General features: G+C 37.6%; 1 protein-coding gene across 1 annotated transcript in view; it reads right to left on the bottom strand.

Moving 5' to 3' along the window:
• The window catches only part of LMBRD2 (LMBR1 domain containing 2), a 51,063-nt gene extending 26,175 nt beyond the window's left edge, over positions 1 to 24,888 (bottom strand). Inside the window, exons 1-7 of the mRNA XM_080933762.1 lie at positions 24,767 to 24,888; positions 14,463 to 14,699; positions 14,106 to 14,203; positions 12,236 to 12,331; positions 10,737 to 10,904; positions 9,604 to 9,814; positions 1,814 to 1,888 (exon numbers count right to left, since the gene is read on the bottom strand). Coding sequence (XP_080789888.1) covers positions 1,814 to 1,888; positions 9,604 to 9,814; positions 10,737 to 10,904; positions 12,236 to 12,331; positions 14,106 to 14,203; positions 14,463 to 14,636 — 822 coding nt within the window. The 5' untranslated portion in view covers positions 14,637 to 14,699; positions 24,767 to 24,888. The remainder of the gene's footprint in view (positions 1 to 1,813; positions 1,889 to 9,603; positions 9,815 to 10,736; positions 10,905 to 12,235; positions 12,332 to 14,105; positions 14,204 to 14,462; positions 14,700 to 24,766) is intronic.
• Positions 24,889 to 25,146: the final 258 nt, after the last annotated feature.

Below are 25,146 nucleotides of genomic sequence, written 5' to 3'. Positions count from 1 at the left end.
ACCTTGGTCATGGTGTCTGTTCACAACAGTAAAACCCAAATTAAGACAGTATATAAAAGGTAATTGTGGAACTTTTCAAATAATTCTTTTAGAGTCATACAAATATACCTGCAATTCAATATAGCTCCATCAAAATTATAACAATATGGCTTATTATTAAATATTCATGTAATTTATAATATATAAGACATGAAATTACATGTGAGAAGATGGTTACAAGAATTACTGAGACCAAGGACACATGCTCTGCTATGTCCATAGCAGCTTTATTTGTAACAGCAAGAAACTGGAAACAACTCAGATGTCCCTCAACCAAAAAATGGATATAGGAATTGTGGTTCGTTTACACAATGGGATACTATACAGTATTTAACAACAAAGACATCATGAATTTTGCAGGCAAATGGATAGAAATATTAAATATCATCCTGAGTGAGGTAACCCAGACCCAAAAGGACAGGTATAGTATATACTCACTGATGAGTGGATATTAGCGATAAAGTACTAAATACCCATGATTCACTCCACAAACCCAGAGAAACAAAGAAGAAAGGCTCAAGTGAGGAGGCCTGAATCACACTTAGAAGAGGAAACAAAACAATCAGGATGGGAGTAGGAAGTGGAGAATGCAAAGGCAGGATCAGGTTGGGGAAGAGACAGGAGAGGCCCAGTGGACCAAGAGAATGAATGGTAAGCTAAGAGGAGAGGAGGGAACTTAGGGGGAGGAATCAGGAGGGAACAATGTTTGGGATGTAAACAAATTAATTAATCTGCAGCTGCTTGGGGTTGGGGGAGGGGAGAATTTCTAGGAAGTGGGAGAGAGACCTGGAACATGGGATACTCCCAGGAGTCAATGCAGGTGACCTTAGATGCCTAACAGTAAGGACATGGAACCTGAAGAGGTCACCTCCTGTAGCCAGGCAGTGGAAGGAGAAGGACACCAACCAACCCACAAAACTTTCCACCCAAAATTTGTCCTGTCTAAAAGAAATGCAGAGATGAAGCAGAGACCTAAGGAAAGGCCAATGAATAACTGGCTCAACTTGAAACGCACCCTGTGGGCAAGCACCAATCCCTGACATTATTAATAATACTGTTATGCTTGTAAACAGGAGCCTAGCATAACTTTACTCTGAGAGGCTCTACCCAGCCAACTGAGCTAAAACTGAAGCAGATACCCATAGCCAAATATAGGGGGAGGTCAGGGACACTTATGGAAGAACTGATGGCCCAGAAGTATAAGGGAACCCCACATGAAGACCAACAGAGTTAACAAACCTAGACCCCTGGGAGCTCTCAGAATTTGCCACCAACCAAAACATACACCGGCTGGAGTAAAGCCCTCTAGCACATATGTAGCAAACAGGCAGCTCAGTCTTCATGGCTGCAACATCTGACTTCAGTGAGAGAGGATGCTCCTAATCTGACAGAGACCTCATATGCCAGGGTAGGCAGTGTCCCACTCTCTCAGAGGAGGGGGAGGGTGGTTTAGCAGGGATGGACTACTTTTTGAGGGTGAAGCCAGGAGAAGCACTATGCCATGGCAATTACTGCATGGTACCCCAATATTCAAATGCTTCACATTTCAAAGTAAAATGCTGCCAATAACTACTACTAAACTTACAACAGAAAAAAAAATCAAAACCCACTATATAAATTACTTTTTATTATGGTAAAGATTTACATTATAAATCCAACTGGAAAACCTTAACCATAAATGCTTTAATCATACTTTCCTATGTGAAATATCAATTTACAGTAGTAGATAATGATTTACTTCACAAGAAGAGAAGAAGCAATATCGTATGATTACCTTTTTAAGTATTGTGTCAACACATTTTCTCAATGGGTGGTTATACTTGATGCTCTCATTTACTTTACGAACTTCCTATAAAAACAGTAAAATAAAAATGTTTAGATTTCTATAAATCAGACATTTTAAATTAGAGTTTATATTAAATCCAAGATTTTCATTTCAGCTCAAATGATTTAGCATTATCAGAAGTCTTTTGCATGGAATAAAATTTATTAAAAACAGTTGTAAATAATCAAATAGCTATATTTAAATTCTCACTGTTCTATGGATTTCTAAATTTATTCCTCCATTGTTTGCTTACTTCATATATAACAATAATGAATGAAGCATTATTTAACAGTTCAAAAATTTATAATACATGTGTGTATGTAAGGACCAACCAACTCTGCTTTTGAAGAAACTCCATTTTTTGCAAGACCAGGGGCTAAACTTTAATTCCAGGAAGAAAATCAGAGTCCTCCTGAGCAAACATTCTATAGCAAGCCCTCCCGCCCCCACCCCAACCCTAGCAACAGCCAGTCAGGCCCTAACAGCAGGCTCAAGGTTCACATTGATAACAGAAGACATACTGCAGAAAACAGATAACAGCCATCCTGTTCTTCAGGTGGTTTTGTCCCCCTGTTCAGTTCATAAATGTAGTTTTTAAGATATCAACTTGCTGACCCATACGGAAATTCCCCAAGCTTGCTAGTAACTACAATAAGTGTACCCTGCACCACTAGACTTGGAGCTCCCACTCTGACCAGCTTCAATGGGGACGATGAGAGACCTTGGTCTAGACCTCATAATAGAGACCCTTAGGTGTTTACATTAGAATCGGTTCCTCAGTGGTCTTTGGAGTACCTGCAACTTGGGCACAGCATGCATAAATGAACATATATAGGTTAAATTAAATTTTCCCATCTGGGCTGACAATGTTCCCTCCAAGAGCCAATAATATCTAACAGAAACCTCAATATGGGTATGAGAAGTCCCATGTTGTTTTCGAGTTGGTCAGAGCTGGCCTATTGTTATTACCTTAAAATCTCTATTGCTGGAGACACTGCATTTAAGACAAAAGGCCAAGAAACCCCTGAGCCCTGGTTTGAAAGCCTCATCCTTGAGGACTAGCTTTCATAGTACCAAAAGATGCCATGATAGCTCCCCAAAGGAGGGAAGTGACCAGCTGTCCAACCCAGCCATGATGCTTATGAACCATGGCAATGGACAGCATGGCCAGATAACCACTTGCTTTCTACCCACAGGCAAGTGTCGTCCTCACCCTCCCCAAAAGAAACTTCTCTTTGCAACAGAAAACCACAATGACTTGAACACTTAGTTTTAGAGTCCAGTCTGAAGCAATACATCTATAATACAACTCTCTCAACTAAGTCTTAGGGATCAGGGGTCAGGGGCAGAAAACTTTAAGAACCAGAGGATCAGGGAGTTGCTGTGAGACTGCACCTCTTATAAGGTCTCATTAACATATCTATATAAACATGAGCTGAACAAGGACAATAACAGGCATGCTAATGTGATGGGGATACCCAAGAGACCTCCACCCTTCACAAAGAACTATAGGCAACTAAGGAATGCTGAGCCTGGGCTAAATAAGTCTTTCCAGGGAAGAAAGACCACACCAATTGGTTATACAATACCTGAATACAAATATTATTCAGATTGAGCATCCTTTATTTAGAACATATATGTTTACACACATATATACAACAAATGGACATAAAAACAATTAATTTTAAAAACAGCCATGATTTGAAAGAAGAAACAACTGACTGGAAATAAGACAGGGAAGGAGTGAATGATGTAATTATATTATCTCAGAAAAAATAAAAGAAACAAAAAGAATTCACAAAGAATCTGTCAAGCTTTATATTTCTAAAAGAACAGGATTAAATTATTTCACTTTGCTGATCAAAATCATTTGTCCCGCTATTTTATTATTTTTTACAACTTTATTTTTTAAAAAGAGAGATACATATACAGATTATTAAAAGCATTTTAGCGTAAACATATATGAATATATTTTTCAAAGTACTTGATTTTTTAAAAGTTTTGATAATATGCATTGAAATATTACTATTTAGAAAGATCATAAAGTATATGTAAAACAAAACATAACATGGAAATAGTCAAAGTTTTTGGTATGTAAAGATTACACATAATGATTTGTAACTACCAAAAATCATTTGTCCTGTTATTGATTACCAATTTCAATTAGCATAGACAGCAGAAAGAACTTAACTGTTCACAAAGTGTCCACTGCTTTTAAATAACAGAGTATTCTAGAGTACTCACAACTTACTGACTTGTTCCTTATTTGTTTACTGAGCCACTCTACCTGATGGCAGTGTGCTGGCTAAAGGACTACCATGTAAAATGAGAAGATCCATACTGTAAATTCTGCATCAAGAATCATCTTAGAAACAAACTCTGGGCATATGTGTGAGGAATTCTCTATGCTGTGTTAACTGAGGTAGGAAAACTCACCCTAATACAGGCTGCACCATTCCATGAGCTGGTGCTGTGGTGTGCACTCAATGGAGAAAGCCAGCTGAATAAAGCACTTGTCACTCTGTGCTAATTGTGGACACAATGTAAACAGTTGTCTCATGTTCCTCTTGCCATGCCCTTCCTGCAATGATGCGCTATACTTTAAAACAACGTGGGCCAGAGTCAACCCTTCTTCCTTAAACTGCGCTCACAGCTATTTTATCATGCCAACAAGAAAAGTAACCAGTAGAGAAATGTAGTAGAAATGAATCATTATCTTGATAAAGCTGACCATAGCTCTTTGGATCTGTGGCCTAGAGAGGACCTGGAATTGCTTTAAGCAAAGCTTAATGGACTATTCTGGTGGGAGTTGAGAGACAAGAATACAAAGAGAAACTCATGAGGCTTCAGAGGGGACCAAGGGGCTACCAGGATCTGGGACAGCAGCCATGCTTGCTTCATTCTGGCATTCCACCCATGTCCTGAGAAGCTAGACAAGATTGGATTAAAAAGTAATTGACTGCTTTAATTAATTATTTATTGTAAACATAATATATGGAACTTGCTTTCACATGTGCAGAATAATGTGCTTTGGTCAAACCCATCCTTCATGCACACTAGTTCTCCATCATGCTTTCCACCACTTTTTATTTCTAACTTAATAGGTTTTTGGTTTTTTAATCCACTGAGTATATTTGGTGCTTCCTGTATGTACAGGGAAATAGAAATATCTGTGGGAGTATGTGTAGCCATATCTTTGAAGAAAACAGACTCCCCTTATCCCTGTTGTCATGAATTATCAAAATAGCTCCTAGGTGGAACTTGATGGCCCCTCTCCCACCCACGCTGGGATTCTGGCCAGCTTGATTTTATACATGTACGCCCAGCTGCTGGGAATCCATGTGGACTAATTTCTTTGATGGTGAAAATTTCAAGACAGCATAGCATTCAAGTTATGTCATGGCTATTGCTCACTGTTTTTATTCAGTTCTACACTGAGAGATTAAAAAGATATGGATTGGGTTTGTTGGAGACAAGTATGTAAACTATAAAGTTAGAGGAACTAGGAAAGAAGATCTGAAGCCAAGAATCCCTCCACTGAAGAGTCTATGAAAATGCAAAATCATTTGAAAAGAGAGTCTGAACTGTAAATGACACTAAAGGGGTTTCCTACTCCAGAAGAACAGTCTACCTCAGCAGCTATGGTCCAAGAGGGTTTCATCTTGACCTGGCAGCAGAGGGTGCCTGTTTCATCCACATGGTAAAGGTTTTATAGGCATGAAGGATAAAAGAGTGAGAGAGCCCTAGAGGCTTGTGTATAGCTTCCAGCAGGCTACTGAGGACAGGCAGTATGCAGCAGGGTCAGATTCCCTGTAAGAAGGCCCTATGGGACTACCTGTATAAAACAGTAAAGGTGACGCCTAAGTTGAACTCATGGATGTTGGAGATGCTGGGGCCATAGGAGGTGTACCAAGGAAAGCACTGGCATACATACATACATACATACATATATATAAGTGCACTGGCCAGCCAGGCCAGATGAAACAATATGCTTCCGGTTCAGAGAGAGACCCTATCTCAAAAAATAAAGATTGATATCAATCAACAAAAAATATGCAATACTCACCTTCGGCATCCAGATATGTACACATATGCCCAAACATCATTACCAAATAAACCACACAGAAAAATGGGAGGGAACAGGAAAGAGTGGGTTAGGAGCAAAGTCTTTGGAATTAGTATTTCCTAGGAATCACAACATCCTAAAATATTTGTGAGCTAAAATAGTGGAGTCACTGTTCTATAAGCAGCAGCAGGATGAGGAAGAAGAGGAAGAAAAAGGAGGAGGAGGAAGAGGAAATGGCCCTGCATACTACAGTTCAAGAATAAAGAGAGAACAAAGGGAATTTTAAAAGAAAATTTGGAGTGTTCAGGAATAGCTGCATGACAGAGAATGGAAAGCAGAGAAACCATCTGATACACTAAGAAAATAATATACCAGAATCACTTTAATATGTGAAGCTTTCCTGTTAGTAAACAGAAAAAAAAGATAATTCAAAATAGAACTAGCCTATAAATATGTAAAAGAATATTCAACCTTCCAAAAATTTGTAAATTTCAAATTATTTTTTATAAAATTATAAAACATTTACATTATTAATAAAGTAAGATTGTGGCAAAACCAACATCATATACAGCAAAGAGTGATCTATTTGGAGAGCGGCTTTCCGGTAACCACGAAAATCTAATATATGCATACTCTGGAAAACTGGCACCAATAACTCTGTTCTTGTAAGGGACTCAGCTTACTGAAGAATACAATTAAACAAAAAAGATATAGAAAAAAGTTATAAAAGCAAAGCACAGGACATTTTGGATGACTACAGCTTACTTTAGGAGTCTTTCTGATGAACTGATCATTTAAATGAAACAAAACGAAATGAGTAAGTCTCAGTAACTGAGAGGAAAACAAGAATATTCCGAAGAGGGACAAGGACAGCCAGTACAAGTCTGCAGACAGAAATGAACACGCTGTATTAGAGAGAAAGAACAGCATGACTACAGAAAGAAAAAAAAAGACAATAAAGGCCTGGTTAGCATGTGATCTGAGAAGCAATACCCAAAATTCCCCAGAAATCTAACTAGCAATTAATTTTGAGCTATGTTCATGGTAAAACCATGACTGGCAAGTTTAGATTTGGTTTTCCTTTTAGATTTTTGACTTACTTTACTTTATTCTTTAGTTTTTGAGGTAGGTTTCCCTATATAGCTCAAGCTGGACTTGCATTTGCTAGGTAGCTCAGGCTGGCTCGGAGTCTCCTGCTTCTCTGCCCTGGGATTACAAGCATATGTGCTAAGATGGCCTAACCATGCTTGTGTGTTCAAAGGGCATTGTGGAGTCTTTACACTGTATTTTTCCATTTATAAGTTGCTTTAAAGTTTGTAATTGGCACACACTTATTTACTTAAAAATTAACTACATAATCTGACCATATATGTAAAATGATTTTTCTTAAATTATTTAGGTACATCAAGTAAAAGCATGAACTTAAACAGTTAACTTTTTTATATTTGTAATATATCTGCTATAAATGTCAGGTTTACTCAACAGTTAATTTTTAAAGTTCGGGAGGATCTAAAGCATTGGCTTGTTTAGGAGGTCAAAGCTTTATCTACTAAACTGGTATTTGACTAGGATCTTGTTAGTTATCAGCATTCTATCAATTCTTCAAATCCCTATACAAATTTTATTTTTCTAATCTCTCTCCAGATTTTGTGAAACCTCTCCAGATATTAAGCACTTCAAGAATATTGCCCACTTTTATTATACACCATACAGAAATGTATGGTCTTCTATTCTAGATGGTTACTATAGACAAGAGCATTCTGCTATTTATGCAGGATACTTACTTTTTACAACACCCATTAAAAAAGAATGCTGTCAACCAGACAGGGTGGTATAGGCCTGTTATCTTACATTGGACTACATGGTGAAACAGCAAGATCCTGTCTCAAATAAAAACAGGGGGGAGGCGGTAAAGAAGAAAAGGAGAAAAAAAGGAGGGAAGAAGGCAGGGAGGGAAGGGGGAGAAGGAAAAAGAATAGGAAGGAATGAGGTGAGGAAAGGGGAATGAAAGGGAGGAGGGGGGGTAAAGGATGCCTTCTTTTTTATATGTAACTTTTTTTCATAAAAAATTTCAACATATGACTAGAATGTTGAAATAATACAAAAGGCACAAATGCTGGGTTTTAATTTTCCTGTTTTATACCTAAGGGTTCCTATCCAATAACAGAGCATCTCTCTATTTCATTCAGACATTCTTGGTTCATCTGAGCTGGCCTGGTGAGGTAAGCATTTAATCCCACAGCCACTCAGGATGCTGAGGCTGCTGGATCACAAATACAAAGTGAGTTCATAGTCTAGGCACCCTCAAGAGAATTGTCACTATCTCAGGTAGATAGAAGATGAATGGATGGAAGATGGATGGATGGAGGATGGATGGATGGAGTTATGGATGGATGGAGGATGGATGGATGGATGGATGGACGGACAGACAGACAGGACAGACAGACAAAAGGTAATGAAGAGGGTGAAGATATAGTACACTAGTATGCAACCAACAAGTTTATGTGATAAACTCACTTCAATCCCTAGTACTATAAGAAAGCAAACAAAAAACTCCAAACCAATACATTTGAACTGTATTTGTTGAGGAAACAGTCAATGAACTGGCAAAATCCAAATTCTTCAAATTTGTAACAACTTAATTTAATGCCAACTTTTGGGCAGAATATTAACATAAAAATTTCTTTTAACAAATACAAATGTTTTAATCAAGTCTAAGTCTTCTTTTTCAGAAGTTTCAAAATATGTAGCAGCCAAATAAATATAAAATTTTTCATTATAGTTCACAGAAGATAGAAACTTTAATGCTTTGTTCTAAGATTTCTAGCCTCTAAATCTATGAAGCAATAGAGCTGATTAAGCCACCCAGTTTGTGGTAGTTTTATTATAGCACCCCCATGTTGCTAATGTAAAAGGCTTCCTGAGGAATGCATGTTTCTTAAGACCTGAAAGTGGAGTTGAGAACAAAAGGTTCAGGGACAGAAAGGACAAGAGGATAACAGTTAAGAATTGAGGTAATCAAATTAAAGCAAATGCAGCATTCTACCGCCTATTCTCAGACTGAAACAGAGGCTTGTGCTTATTCACTCAAGAAGAGTCTACAGGTGCCTTCAGACCCCAGTCGTCAAGCAAGCACAACAGAGAACAAATGGCAACAGAGCCTCAAACATTTGCCATCTGGATCTTCATATTTTTAAAAGGGTCATGGCTGCTGTTAAAATTAAATTCTCTGGCTCTCCTTATTATCTGTGTGATCATAAGCAAGTTATTTAAACTACCAATACCTCATTTTCTTCATTATAAAATGAGAATTTAAAAAAAAACCTCTTTTGTAAAATTGTAAGAATTAACTAAAGTTGAGTCCTGAGAAATGAGTTTGAACTGTGCAAGTCTACTGATATGCATCTTTTGAGATCTCCAAAACTCATAAGGGATCAGTACAACATAGAATATTGAACAACTTTTCAACATTATTATAGCTATTATTAATGAATAAATGTTATGTAAATGTTAGCCTATTTTAGCATTTACTATCATAGAATAGACATCTACCACAAAAATTAAAATGGAGCAAAACTAACTGACTGAACATGGCACATTTGCAGTCAAGAGAACAGTCAACAGAGACAGAGTTATAAATCAGAACTGCTTTTGTAGGATTAAACTTGCCTACCTCCATTACATCCTCCAAATTTTCTTCTGCATCTGCTTTCTCTGTCATCAGTTTGGCTGCCTTAAAATAAGTCTTCATAAGAAGATAACCCCTTTTGGCTCCATTCCAGTATGACCGAGGAATTTCTACCAAGCCATACCCCAATAATAGCACGAGGAGAAACAGACCCCATGTGTTGGCAGCAGCTATCCCAATAGTCTGAAGTTGGTTCCTAAAAAATAGAAAATATAAACAGATAGCTGATATAAATATGGTTTTATTTAAAAATAAGACGAGCTAGTAGTAAATAAAATTTCATAAAGCTGTCATAGAGTATAAGCAGAATCTGATAGGAAGAAATTTTTGCCTCTTGCCAGTCACAGCAGATAATCTATATATTTGAATAGAAAGACAGAGTGTGACTGTAAAAATAGACTTTAATATTGGGAAACACTATTTCTATTATAGTTAAAATTAGAATATAGGATAATTCATAGAAAACACTAGATAGATAGATAGATAGATAGATAGATAGATAGATAGATAGACAGACAGATAGATAGATAGACAGACAGATAGATATAGATATACCCTCATAGAAAACATTATTCGCTAGGTGCTTTCTTAATCAAGATTAACTATGAGACCCCTGTAAACCATTAAATTCACTTGTGTTATGGTTTACCTACACCAACAATGAGACCTAGCTCTACTATTCTACACATAAATTTAGGGGTAATATACATTTATTAGAAATTATATACACAAAAAATTATAATTTATTTAAATACCCAAGTTTAAAGTAATACTAGGAAAACTAGCCTCTCAAATTAAAGCAAAGAAAAAAACTCTAAATTCTAGTAGGGGAAAAGTCATTTTTTATCATTTATAATATTTAAAATTCTACAAAAAACATTGTTATTTACTGTATCATTATTAGTCAAAACATTAACCCACCATCTGATAGTTATATTTAAAGATGCCATCCTGGATTTTCTTTCTCAATAATGTGCATTATTCAGATACTCTCAAGGGTATCTTTAAAACATATAATGTAGTATATGTGTTTGCTTTCTTGTATGTGTGCATGCAGTAAAAATCAACTGAAACAGTACACACCCACACAACAGTGTTATAAAGACTGCATTTCTTACCATTCTAAATGCAAACGTGGGTTTACAGCTACATAAATCAGAAATGCTCCGAATATCAGTAGGTAAGTGCCATAATAGATTGCATTCTCGATCAGGGCTGTCTTTATTTTTCCGGTGATGGAAAAACCTCCAGATCTTGCATATGATTGCATAAAAGGCAAAAGGATCCTATTTGGATGAAACATATATGATCAAAAACTCAACTGAGTAGTAGTTTACTCTAAAATGCCAAAAATACACAACTCTCAATGTATAATTCTCACCAACAAATGTTTTATGAGTAAGTACATGTTAATACTGAATGAACTATGATAAATGATTATTTTTAATATTAAATTTTGGGAAAAACAGAGGTCCTAAAGCAGGACACAGCACAGGAGGCTGCAATGACATGAACAGCATGAGTGACTTCACATTCTCTAAAAAGTCTAAAAATATGCCTTAGAGCCACATGAGAGGCCAGAGTTGTAGGACAACTGTAATGTGAGTACTTGGAAGACTGAAGCAGGAGACTGCTGACTCTGAGGGCAGCCTTGGCTACATAGACCCAGATTCAAAAACAAAAACATAAATAACAACATAAGAAAACATTGATTTTTTTTTTTTAAAGCATAGGATTTCAAGAGCACTCCTTCCTGCTTCCGCTTCAAATGTCAACTAAAGACTCAGGGCACCTTGCAATGTCTAGTTTCCTAAGGCTTCAGCATAGAAAACTAATTAAAAGCAAACAAAAATGCAAGTAGTTGGGAAGGTTAAAGGTAGTGGTCCAGGTGAAAACAGGACAAGTGTGGTGATTTGAAAAAGAATGTCACCAATAGGCTCATGTATTTGAATACTTTGTCATAAGGGAATGACACTATTTAAAAGGGTTAAGGGGTGTGGCCTTCTTGGAGTAGGTGACCCCTACATATGTGACCCACAAGTTGAAACGCTCTGCTCTAGACTAAGAACCATAGGTCACTAATGACTGCCGGGAGAAGGAGGGTTAACCCCTCCCGGGGATGAACGTCTTTATTACTTGTTCAATGCAGAGCGGTCAGCCCTGAATCTGTACACACACAAACAACAGAAACTGATTTGCTGCCTGTAACAGTAACAAGTAAGTAGATGCTATCAATCTGAGAGTGGGCTGTATGGGGTGGGTGTGAGAGAAGGCATTTGGGATATGCTGGAGGGAGGAAAGCAAGAGGAAGTTATGTAATTCTATTCCAATATAACACATGTTTTACAAATATTAAAGAAAGGAAACCAAGGGAGAGTGGACCTTCAAAAAAGCACTTACATGAATAACAAAACTAAACAAGGACCAGACTGAAGGGCAAATGAGAAAGATATCAAGGAAAGAAACAGTCACAAGAAAAATTTTTATTTCTGTTTTCTATTTTTGTGTACTTCCTCCCCAATTTCCTTTCTTGTAAAAAATGGGATACATCTCAAAGTATTAAATTCGTTAAAAACTAATCACTTTAGCCAATAATGCAGCCTTCACTGCCACTTACCACGTTAAAAACTGTGATGTCCAATAAACTACCCTCCAGAAGATTGGCATGATTCCATCTGGAATATAACTCCATGGCTTGAAACATGTATGCTGTCTGTTTAAGAACAATTTAAAGTCAAGTAATCAAAAATAATAATTCTTAAATGAAAGTAAATATTTGTAAGTAGTAAAGTTCATAAGCATCTAATTAATAATTACTGATCAAATAATCTCTCACACAAAATTTAGAAATCAAAGCCGCCAAGCCAAACACCATACATGAAAGGCACAAGCCATTCTAAAGAGGAGTGCCATTTACATTCCCAATTCCCAATGCATTCTTGGGATTTAATTATATAGAAGTGAAGATTGGAATAGGAATAGAACAGGAATTCAATATAAGAAAAAGTTATCATTCCTGATGCTAGTGAAATCAGACACTCTCAGCTTCAGCAGAGTTAGCACCAGCATCCACAGACAACTCTGTTCAGATTTGCTAATGAAGAGTCTCTGATGACAACTTCTATTTTAAAGTTTTCTAGACTATGAGACTATCCTTTTAATTCAAGAACTTCTAAATACTCAAACGTTACTGATCTATATAGTTTTCAGTGGTAATAAACATTTTAGTGATTCAAAGATGAGTGCTTTACCAGTACTCAAGTTAGATGTGTTTTGCATGTGTATGTGCATGTTCATGTGTGTGAAAGTGCATGTGTGCAAGAAGGTCAGAGGCCCCCCTTGTGTGTGATCCTCAGGAACACTATTTCATCCCTTGAGACAGTTTTCTGATCATCATCAATTTGGCTACAGCAGTTACTCAGTGTACCAGGCATGCATGTCATGATGTTCAGCATTTTTATGTTGACTCTGAGAACTAAACTCAGGTCCTTACGATTGTTAGCCAAATACTGTATTTACTGAGCTATCTCACTAGGCCCTAAATTTTCTTTTTAAAACTATATAAAGAAGCACATAAATACTACTCAAAGTACTAACAAAAGCTTCTTGTCAACATGAATAAGTTTCTTAAATGGAAATTTAATAGGAATTCAATATAACCTTTTGAAATTGTTTATTCCTCATGTGAAATTATGTTTCTTTTAAACATTATGTTTAACTATGAGTGTGTCTCTCTCCCTCTCCGTGTGTGTGTGTGTGTGTGTGTGTGTGTGTGTGTGTGAGTGTGTGTGTGTGTTCAGGTACCTACAGAGGCTAGAGGTTGTGTCAGTTGCGAACTGCCTGACATGGGTGCTGGAAACTGAATTTGGATCCTCTACAAGAATAGCCTGTGCTCCTAACTGCTGAGTCATCTCTCAAGTCCCTATGTTTCTTAAGTAAGTGTAATAGGAGAGAAATATCCTATGTTCACAATAATCTTGCTTTAGTTTATTTTGGTTTGGGGGTTTTAAGAACAAGCTCTCTCCCAGGCTAGCTATGAATTTCCTATGTAGGTGAGGCTGGCCTTGAACTTTTGATGTGCTGAGGTTACAAGTGAGTACCACCATGGCAAACTCTACTTCTGTTAACTCTTATACTTTAGATGAAGTGGAAATGCTCCTCCTTTATAGATTTACTCATGGTGCTGAAAGCTGAGAATGTCAATTTTTTTTTTTTTAAAGACAGATTGAAGTAAGAAGTTTTAGATTTTAGTAAGATGTAGAAACAGACTAAAACATGTCTTCTTTAAGTTTCTCATTAAGTGCTCTATTGTATACTGATGTATATTTAAAATGTATAATTAACAATGCAGTACAATAAATACACTAGAAAGAATGAAAGGATGAAAAATAAGGAATAAGGGAAACTTTATGAACATAAAATACAAGTGGTAAAACTATCAGGTGCATTATTGTAATTATTGACAGCAAAGTAGAAATGAAGAATACCTTGGTGCCGGACTGATAGATGCATACACTCCAGTAACACTATTATTTTCAGGAGGGCTGGAATTTGCAGCAGCATGCCTGCATCGGTTATATATTGTCTAAAGCAATGAATATAGGGTTTTATAATGAGAACCAAGAATCCACCAAGTACTTAAATGATAGTTCACAATCTACCTATTTTTCCTGGCTGTACAGGAAAATTCTATTTAACAGTTAAATTCTTAATAATAGCATTTAAATTCAAAATGTAAGGATAACCCCATATAATTTAGTCACTTTAAGAAAGCAATATTCAAAACATATTCCAGATTGTATGACTACAATTGTATTTAAATTATATCTCAATGCACTTCTCACCGTGCTGACGTCCAGTGGCAGTATGAAGACAATAAGAAAGCAGAGATACCAAGCAAGCAGCGTCCCAATGATTACAAGTCTATGCTGTTTCTTGAAGTCCCCATATCGATGGAGGAGGAACAATGCCAGAAAAAAGACAAAAACAATCTCAAGTCCTAAGGCTGCACCACTCATTATTGAATGTTCACAATCTCCAACCAAACGGATTCACGGACAGTTCTGGACCATATCTGTTCACTTAAAAAAGAAAAGAAATACATAACATTAACACATAAAACAATTTGTAAATTTTAAGATTAGATAATTAAAGTTTGCTAATCTTAGCAAACTCTTAGAAAACTGTCATATAACTTTACATCTTTAAGAGTTTACAAGTAGGCTGAGTGTGCTACCACACCTTTAGGCCTAGCACTTTGGGTACTGAAGAAGAAAGATGATGAGTTAGAAGGCAGCCTGCACTATACAGCAATGCTATCTGTCTCTATATAAATAAAATTTCTTTAGGGAAACTATTATAAAATAAAAGCAATACTTGTTTTTAATATATTAAAAATTAAGAAATTCTGAAGACTAAGATATGAACAGTTTTATAGGCATAATGTTATCGTGCGCTGTGTAAGAATTATCCTTGCATTATTCAAATGCTGATTTCTCTGGTTCAGGACATGGCATTATAATGCTTAGTCGGTATTGTATAAACATTGCTCCTCATTTAATCTCTGATTTGTCAATAAAAGTTGATCAACCAGTAGCTGAGCAGACAGGAGACTAGGGCTATTGCAGCCAGAGGAGGGGGAGAGAGAGAAAAGATTAGCCAAGGAAAGAACACATAGGTGACATCACAGGAACACACATGGGGCAAAAAGCCAGACAAATATGAAAACACAAGTCTCCGGAATTTTGGCTGGGAGGTGGCCATATTAGCTTAGAAGATTAAAACAGACTAATAGTGTTCACTATTGTGCCGTAAAGCTTGATTAAATAAATTTTAGTCTCTGTCTCACCTACTTGGGAGACAGCAGGAATAAATAAAGAATTATGGCTTTTGAAATTGCATTAACACAGTTTTAATTTATCATTTGAGTATGTTTCTTAATGTTATGTTAGTCAAATATTTAAATTATTTTTAACTTAAAATATTTTACACACAATATATTTTGATCATATTGTTTCTCCTCTCCCAACTCCTAGCAGATCCTCAATCTCCCCTATCAACCCAACTTCATGTTCTCTCTCTGCAAATAACATAAAACAAAAAACAAAATGCAAAATAAAAACTGTAAGATAAAAATACCAAACAAAAGGTGCATACAGAGAAAGAGAGACGGGCAGGCAGAGAGAGGGGGAGGGAAATAAAGAGAGAGGGAGAGAGTAAAAAGCATGAGAGTTCATTTGTGCTGGCCAACTCCTCTGGGTGGGGCATGAGGCCTGCACTGGAGTGTATCTAATGACACTCCATTGTAGAAAACTGATTTTTTTCCTTTCCCAGCAGGTATCAACTGCAAATAGCTTCTTAGTTGGGGTGGATCTTTGTAGCAAAATATTTTATAGATGTTATCCTAGAAAATTAGATATTAAGTTTATCTTAGGAAGCTAGATCATTCATAGCCAAGAATTTAACATTTTCTGAAAGAAGTCACCACCAGAAACATTCAACAGTACTGCAGTAAATATTAAAAATATGCCTTGCAGAAAGCAGTTGTACATTTTTAATTTTTACTGCAATTCAACAGTGACTCCTTTGAAACATTGTTATCCTTTTGTCAAGCTCAACTTCCAGTTACCATTTCCTAAATCTTACTTTCTCTTTAATAAGCTACCTTTCTATTTTATGTACAAAGAAGCTGCTGCTACCGCAGCTACTGTTATCATTATCATTATTATTATTATTATTATTATTATTATTGCTGCAAAAGGGTCTTACTTTCGCAATCACACTGGTCTGAAATTCATGATCTAGCGTAGTTTAGCTCATCCATCTGCTACTGTGAATCACCTGAATGCCGAGATGACGGGCATATGGCACCAGAGCTGGTCTTACCAATGGATTTAAGGCATGGCGTTGCTATGGAGCTCGGGCTACCCTCTAATCATTAAATAGACCAGACTGGCTTTAAAATGGTAACCCTACTACTTCTAATTCTTCGTATTGAGACTATAATGTTGTTCTACTTCATTTGTTTGGAATAGGGTTTCATGTAGTCCAGTGAGTTCTAGCAAAAATGACTTGAATACCTATTGCCTTCATTTCCCAAGTGCTGGGATTATAGGCGTGTGCCACCACATCCACCTGGAAATATTTTTTATTGTAAATGTATAATACAAACACCAGCAAATGATTTTTTAACTTTTTTTTTTTAATTTTTAAAGTCTGTATCTGGTCATGTTAACAATGAAATGGCAATTTGGCAATACATATCAAAATCAGTTTGTAAAAAAAAAAAAATGTACCTTTGTGGCAGCAATACCTTTCTGACTAACTCATTCTCAAGATAAACCAAAGCACAAAGCTTAGTGTGAGAGTACACACTTGTAATTCTAGTGCTGAGGAGGAGGCCGGTGGATCCTGATGACTGCTGCCTAATCAGCAAGCTCCTGGAGGAGACTCCACCTCAAATAAAGGTAGGCGGCTTTGAGAAACAACAGCAGAGGTTGTTCTCTGGCCTTCACATGCATACACATGCTCGCACACACACATAAACACACAAACACAAGTATGCATGTGCAAACACACACATACATAAAAGGCAAAATGGGAATTAAAAGATTTATCTACACTGTTCATTTTGACTATAGTATTACATGTGAAAACAACTTAAGTGTTTGCAGTAAGTTTTCAGGAATCATTGCCAGTTGAGCTTTTTAGGGAAACAGCCAAGGGTTTTATACCTAACTAATCATACTAACTAGTCACAACCTGTAGGATCAGGGAGGGCCCTATGCCTGAGGTAAAGCAACACTATTGAGGAGAACTGAGGATCACAAAATGCCACAGCCAAAGCACACAAAGCTGTAGAGTGATCATTTCAGAGACAGCAGAAGGGACAGAAGAATCTAAGGAAGCACAACAAGCTTATACATGTAGAAGGACAAAAATTTAATAAATCAAAAAGTGGTAAGCATGGTTATGGAAAAACTAGAAAACTATGTTTCTAGTTTTTCTTTGTGCTCTCTAGGATGTATGTATTCTTAATTTTTAGTAATAAATTGTAGTTTTTTATAACTAAGAGTTATTTTAAAGTCACTATTATATGTAGGGCTACATAAACAAAGTTTGTGGTGGGTTATTCTAATATTACAATGCTTTTAAAATGCATGTTTTGTTATATTATATATCTTAGCAAACCTGATCTTAAGACCGTAACTCCGACAACTGTACAGCTTTATGCAGTGTAAGCTGTTAAATGACGATGAGCCCCTTACACCTGTGGCTATAAAAAGCAAGTCATATATAAAACACAATAAAGGAGTTCCAGACACAAAGCAGGTCCTGAATATATGTGTGGTGGTTTGAATAGGTTTGGCTGCCATAGACTTGTTTATTTGAATGCTGGCCTATAGAGAGTGGCGCTCTTAGGACGTGTGGCCTTGTTGGAATAAGTGTGTCACTGTGAGAGTAGGCTTTGAGGTCTCCTATGCTTAAGCATCACCCAGTGTAGAATTCCAGTCTCCTGGCTATCTAAGAGACAGTCTTCTCCTGGCTATCTAAGAGACAGTCTTCTCCTGGCTATCTAAGAGACAGTCTTCTCCTGGCTATCTTTGGATCAACATATAGAACCCATTCAGCTCCTTCTCCAACACCTTGCCTGCAAGCTGTCACGCTTCCTACCATGATGATAACAACTAAACCTCTGAAACTGTAAGCCGGCCCCAGTAAATGTTTTCTCTTATAAGACTTGCCTTGAGGTTGGAGAGATGGCTCAAGTGCACTGACTACTCTTCGAGAGGTCCTGAGTTCAAATCCAAGCAACCACATGGTGACTCACGACCATCTGTAATAGAATATGATGCCCCCTACTGGTGTGTCTGAAGACAGCTACAGTGTACTTATATATAAATATATCTTAAAAAAAAAAAAAAGACTTGCCTTGATCATTGTGTCTCTTCACAGCTATGAAACCCTTACTAAGATAACATGCTAGCTGCTTACCTTTGTCTTCTAGAAAATATCTATACTTGCTCCAATGAACTCAAGGTATTGGCTTTACCCTCAGTAATCAGCTTTCCTCAAAAAAGCATATCTATAAGAAACGAAAGCAACTGCATTTTACTTCTCAATATCTCAGCACCTCAATACCATAATCGCCAAAGTGCATCGCATCCTTATCCCTTTCTAAGAAATGAGTCAGGCTCACAAAAAATATTGCTCCCTTGTAAAAATTAAAATTATTTCCTTCAGTTTGCAAGGCGGCCAAACAGTTCTTCATCTGTTTGCTAGCAAGAGAAAAAGCACGATTCAGAATCATGTCAAGAAGGTGCATCTAGCACTCCAAAACCAGACAGGAAGATGTCGGTTGTTTAGGCACATAATCAGAATAGGTTAATTACTGTAGAACACTTGCTGGACTATAACTATGTGTAACTCTGCAAAAGATTTCAAGAGCAAAAGGAAAAGTGTGCCATTAATCACAACAAAGGTTGACATATTTTTCAAACATTAAAATAATAGGTTTAGGGAGATGGTAATTAGCATCCTAGTTTTCATGGGTTGGCATTAATACCATAGTAGTAAAGTTGATTGTAACTGACCAAATTTTAGTGTACAAGTAGTCAGATTGTATGCTTTAAAACATCAGGTCTAAAAGCCTTGAAACCTAACTCCACCTCTTTCCAATGATCAACATACTATTAGCTATTATTCTCAAATGCCTTTATAACCAGCTTGCTAAAATCAATGGTTCAGGAGTGTTGTATGTTGTGACTGTTGAGAGCTCTACATGCTAAATTCACCATGATAAAAACTTTAAACATTAAGATAATTTTGGAATTTGAGGAATTCCAAATGTTCAAAAACAGAGAGGACACCTGAGCAGACCTTGGGTGCTGGTGCCTCACCCAATCCCACAACAGCCAGGTGCTCTAGCACACCCAGGACCACAGGACCACAAAAACACATGGGTACTAACAGGTGCAGTATCACAGAATCTCCGGATCCAAGAGACATCTGGACTCTGAGTTCTGACACAATCAGGACCTCAAGGTCAGGATCCAGTCAGACAGCTAGGGCAAGTAGCACTAGAGACAAGCAAATGGCAAGAGGCAAGCACAAGAACATAAACAACAGAAACCAAGGCTACTTCACATCATCAGAACCCAGTTCTCCTACTACAGCTGATCCTGGATATCCCATCACACCTGAAAAGCAAGATTCTGATTTGGAATCATATCTCATGATAATGATAGAGGACTTGAGAAAGGACATGAGTAACTCCTTTAAAGAAATACAATAGAACACTACCAAACGAGAAAAGGTATTGGACAAAACCATTCAGGATCTAAAACTGGAAATAGAAACAATAAAGAAATCAGAAAGGGAGGCAGCCCTAGAGATAGAAAACCTATCAGGAATCACAGATGCAAGCATCACCAACAGAATACAAGAGATAGAAGAGAGAATCTCAGAAGCAGAAGATATCATAGAAATCATTATACAACTGTCAAAAAAAGTGCAAAAGGCAAAAAGCTCCTAACCCAAAACATCCAGGAAATCCAGGACACAATGAGAAGAGCAAACCTAAGAATGAAAGGCAATGAAGTTAAATCAGGATCAGATAAATCATCTAACTATCCCATAACCCCTAAAGAAATAGAAGCAGTTATCAAATGTCTACCAACTCAAAAAGCCCAGGACCAGACGGATCTAGTGCAGAATTCTATCAGACCTTCAAAGAAGACCCAATACCAATACTCTTTAAACTATTTCACAAAATAGAAACAGAAGGAACACTACCCAATTTATTCAACATCCTTAGCCATCAGGGAAATGCAAATCAAAACAACCCTGAGATTCCACTTCACATCAGTCAGAATGGCTAAGATCAAAAACTCAGGTGAAAGCAGTTGCTGGCAAAGATGGAGAGAAAGAGGAACATGCCTCCATTGTTGGTGGGATCGCAAGCTGGTACAGTGTGGAAGTTCCTCAGAAAAATGAACATAGTACTACCTGATGACCCAGCTATACTACTCCTGGGCATATACTCAAATGATGCTCTAGTATAACAGAGACACATGTTCCACTATGTTCATAGCAGCCTTGTTTGTAATAGCCAGAAACTAGAAAGAACCCAGATGTCCTTCAATAGAGGAATTGATACAGAAAATATGGTACATTTACACAATGGAGTACTACTTAAATATTAAAAACAATGACTTTATGAAACTCTTAGGACAATGAATAGAACTAGAAAATATCCTGAGTATGGTAACCCAATCACAAAAGAACACACATGGTATGCACCTCATTTATAAGTGGATATTAGTCCAAAAGCTCAGATTACCCAAGATACCATTCACAGAGCACATGAAGCTCAAGAAGAAGGAAGACCAAAGAGGGGATGCTTCAGTCCTTCTTAAAGGGGGGAACAAAATATCCACGGGAGGAAATACAGAGATAAACTTTGGAGTAGAGATTGTGGGGATCCATCACCAAACCCAGACAATAAAGTGGATGTCAAAGGTGACAGGTCCCTGATATAGCTGTCTACTGAGAGGCTCTCTCAGAGCCTGACAAATACAAAGTTGGATGTTCTCACCCAACCACTGAACTGAGAATGGAGCCCCCAATGGAGGAGTTACTGAAGGAGCTGAAGGAGTTTGCAACCCCACAGGAAGAAAATATCGATCAACCAGACCTCTCTGAGCTCCCAAAGAATTCACATGGAGGGACCCATGGTTCCAGCAACATATGTAGTAGAGGATCACCTTTAAAGGCATCAAAGAGAGGAAAGATCCTTGGCCCTGTGAAGGCTCAATATGCCAGTGTAGGGGAATGCCAGGAGATGGGATAAGGAAATTCCAGAGGGGAAACCAGAGAAGAGGATAACATTTGAAATGTAAGTAAAGAAAATATCCAACAACAACAACAACAAACCGAGAGGAGAGAAGGAGCTTAAGCGAAAGAGAATTTAAAAAAAGGGCAAGACACAGAATTGACTGATGAGATTACAAACAAAACAAACAACAAAACTGAAAAAAATTTTCAAACCCCCAAATTCTGAAACCAATAAATTTGGCCATCAACATCTAAGAATTCACCAGAGTTGTTTTTAATTATTTCTTTTATTCAGGGCCTTCAGATGCCTAAATACAACTCCTACTATTGAGCCACACCCCAGTTGCAGTATTAATGTAAATAAGTACTTTAACTCATCTATGTGACATAAAGATTAGATAACTCAAGAACAAGAAGTGAAAGATAAAATTAAAAGAAAGCGATTCCCCACTCTAATAAGAAATGTCTTAAATATACTCACTAATCCCATGATTAAAGACTTCACAGCTAGACAACAGGACAAGAGACTATATCGCTTTAAAATGATGGAAAGTCAGAATGGTTTGTTTTTGTTTTGGTCCATCTAAGAGAGGAACTGACAAAACGAGTGACTAAGATTCCAAAGTGTGGCAAGAGGCAGGAGCCGATGATTCATTTGGCAAGGCTTGAAAGGCTCCAGCTGCTAACCAGGTCAGTGAGTAAGGAGAACGCTAACCCTTCAGCAAACCCTCGAGGATTTCAGGTGCAGAAACTGTAAGAATTACTATGGTATCCAGAGACTCCTTTCTCACAAAGTATTGATTTTACAAAGGAACTTGACGATTTAATGTATGTCTAGGATATTACCCTGTATAGTATTTGTCTTGTGGAGTTAGTTCCCACAATCTAATGAGAAAAGATTATTAGAATTTTTGTTTAATAAAGGAAAAAATGGCAGAGTGGATATGTAATTTGCCGAAGTTCTCACACCAGTATGAAGCATAACAGATCCCCCATTTTCATAATGAATAATTTAAAAATAGTCTAGTATTCTTCAAGATAAATCAAGACACAATGCTTGAAAGGTCATGTTTAATATAGAATTTAACATTTTACCTAGTAGGTAATTATTTTAGACTACAGCAGTTTTGTTGTTGTTGTTCTTGTTTCTAATTTTCATGGGACAAGTACAAAGTAAGCTAGAACAAATAAGAATATTTTTGTTATTGATCTAATCTGTCCATCACAGAATATTAAATCAGAGAAAAATAAACATAACTTTCAATTCAAGGAAGAGAAGGAGATGGTTATGGAATTTGACAGGCAACTTTTAAAAATTTTTGCTGTAACTGTCTCTAGCATTTCATTCCTCTAAGCTAAGTAACAGAAATAGCAAAAGGAATCTTTAAGTCTCTCTATGGTACAATGCTGCCTTTATGCTTAGTTGTATATCTCAGGTTGTATTTGATTTTCATAATGGGACCAATAGCTATTCACACATATGCATATACACATATGTCAGTTTCGATGGCCAGTTCTTTCTAGACTCTCTTAGGCCATGAAACATTGACTGCCTTGTAACTAACTACGATCTGTTCTTAGTTGTGTAAAAGCCACTGCTATTGCTTTTCCTAAATATCTCTTTTCTCAATTTATGTCACTTTCTGTTCTATCTGAAGCTTCCAAAGAACATTAGATATTATTCAACCTAATGACCTTTTCAGTTATGTAAAATGATTTTTATCCATTAACTTTAATGCTAAAACTATGTTTTAAGATGTATTAAAATGAAATATAATATGGACTAAGTAAGATTAACTATGATTAATTAGGGTATAAAATATTTTACATTAGCAGCAATCACAACGTAGTGTTTAAGAGGCCAGTCTCTTAAAGTCTCTACATGAAATTTCTATATAGCTAATAACTTCAAATCTTCAATGGACACAATTCCTCTATCAAAAAAAATCATGTGTGCCAATATAAACCTCTTCAGTATATTAAGGAAATAGCTGTGATTGGAAGAAATGCAAAAGAAAAAGTTTCATTATCAAGAGGCTCCAAATTTCTAAGGTGATAGGTTTTCCTTTCCTACAGAGAACCTTGTGCCCTCTAATTTAAATATCCTATGCTCTCTGGTAATTCTTAGCTAAATTCAGGCCTGAACAAAGTTTTGTTTTATGTTTACTACAATTTTCTCTTGAATGAGTTACATCCTAAGAGAAAGTACAAAGTTCAAGAGAAGGCAAATGAATTTTTCAAAGTAACAAAAGATTACTTTATGCACTATTTCAGAAGGTCTCATTTTAAGATACTTTCTTTAACAAAATTGAGAATACTTATTCTCATAGTCTTGCTTCTTTTCAATTAAAACTAATTTGCAAACAAGCTTTTTTTTTTACACTAATCTCACTTTCAGGAATTAAGGGTTCATAAATTTCTTCCTGTCAAGAATTAACTGATGCAAAGATTATGCTAGAAACAAAGGCATAACTGAGCTTGAAGGATTTAATTCCTTTATAAAACGAATCTTGCCCTCTCCACAAAGAAACACAAGGGTACGCGATCTAACATACTAAACCAGTATTCCAATGCTTTTGATGAAGGTAGCCTGCTTTGTTCTCAACTCTATGAATCCTCTTCTTTTTTATTAGACTTGAAATGCATTCCCCTACCCTCTCCCCTGTTGCCCCGAAGTCACTTTTTTTTTCTTGCAGTTTGCACACCTGAATTTTGCATGGTCATTCTAAATCAAATAGCCCCCGACCTCTTCAGAGGCTAAATTAGCAAAGTCTTTAGGCAGAGATTCATAGGCTGTGCGTTGAGTCAGAGGCACCTAAACTGCTTTCAGGGTGGTCTCTCATTGCAAACAGAGCCTCACTTTTTCCTATTGCATTTAAGAGACCCATCAAGGATCCAGGAGGACACACGCGGGAACCACTGCTGGCTCCTGCTGCCTTAAAAATAAACCATCGCTTCTCTTGGAACTGCGCTTTAGCTTAAAAAGACTCCCACTCCAATGCTGTCTGATTTGATCCTCAGTCCAAGCCCGTGGGGTGTGTGTCGTCCTCAAGTCTAGTTTATAAGTGAGGCAGGGATCGCGTCCACTCACCCGGTCCTAAGGGCCGCCCACTGCCAGGTGGAGAAAGGCGAATGGCTGGCTGGCAGGCATGCCACCCGCAGCCTCTCACCTGGCGGACGACCGAGACCGGGGAGATAGGCCTGCAGACGGCGGCCACTCGGGATCGGGAGCCCCCAAATCTATCTCCGCCAGACTGGGCCGGGACCCCAGACCCTGACGCACCTCGCGCGTCCCCGCCCCCCTCCAGCTCACCGTCAGACCTCACCAGACAGCGTCTGGAAGGGACTCAGAAGCTTCGCGTCCGCCGCAGCGGGCCGGGGTCAGGGATCCTTCAGTCCCAGGCGACCGTGGCGATGGTCACCCGAAGGCCTGTGGGCTCCGGGAAAAGGAAAACCCGCTCCCAGTCAATCGGCTGACATTTCCAAGTCAGTCGGAGCTCCACCCACTTCCGCCTGCCTGTCCTTCTTCAATCCCGCCCTGCGCCGCAGGGAGTTGTGGGTATCTCTGTAGGGTTTGTCCAAAATAAGAGTGGAGGAAATAAGGAGGGCGCGGGACGGACTACGAACCAGGCCGGGAACTACAATTCCCAGCAGGCAACGGGGCGTCAGAAGGCGGCTACAGGAGAGCGGGAT

This window comes from Micromys minutus, assembly GCF_963924665.1.
Source record: "Micromys minutus genome assembly, chromosome: 20".
Taxonomy (NCBI): Eukaryota; Metazoa; Chordata; class Mammalia; order Rodentia; family Muridae; genus Micromys; species Micromys minutus.
This window is presented reverse-complemented; position numbering and strand designations above follow the sequence as displayed.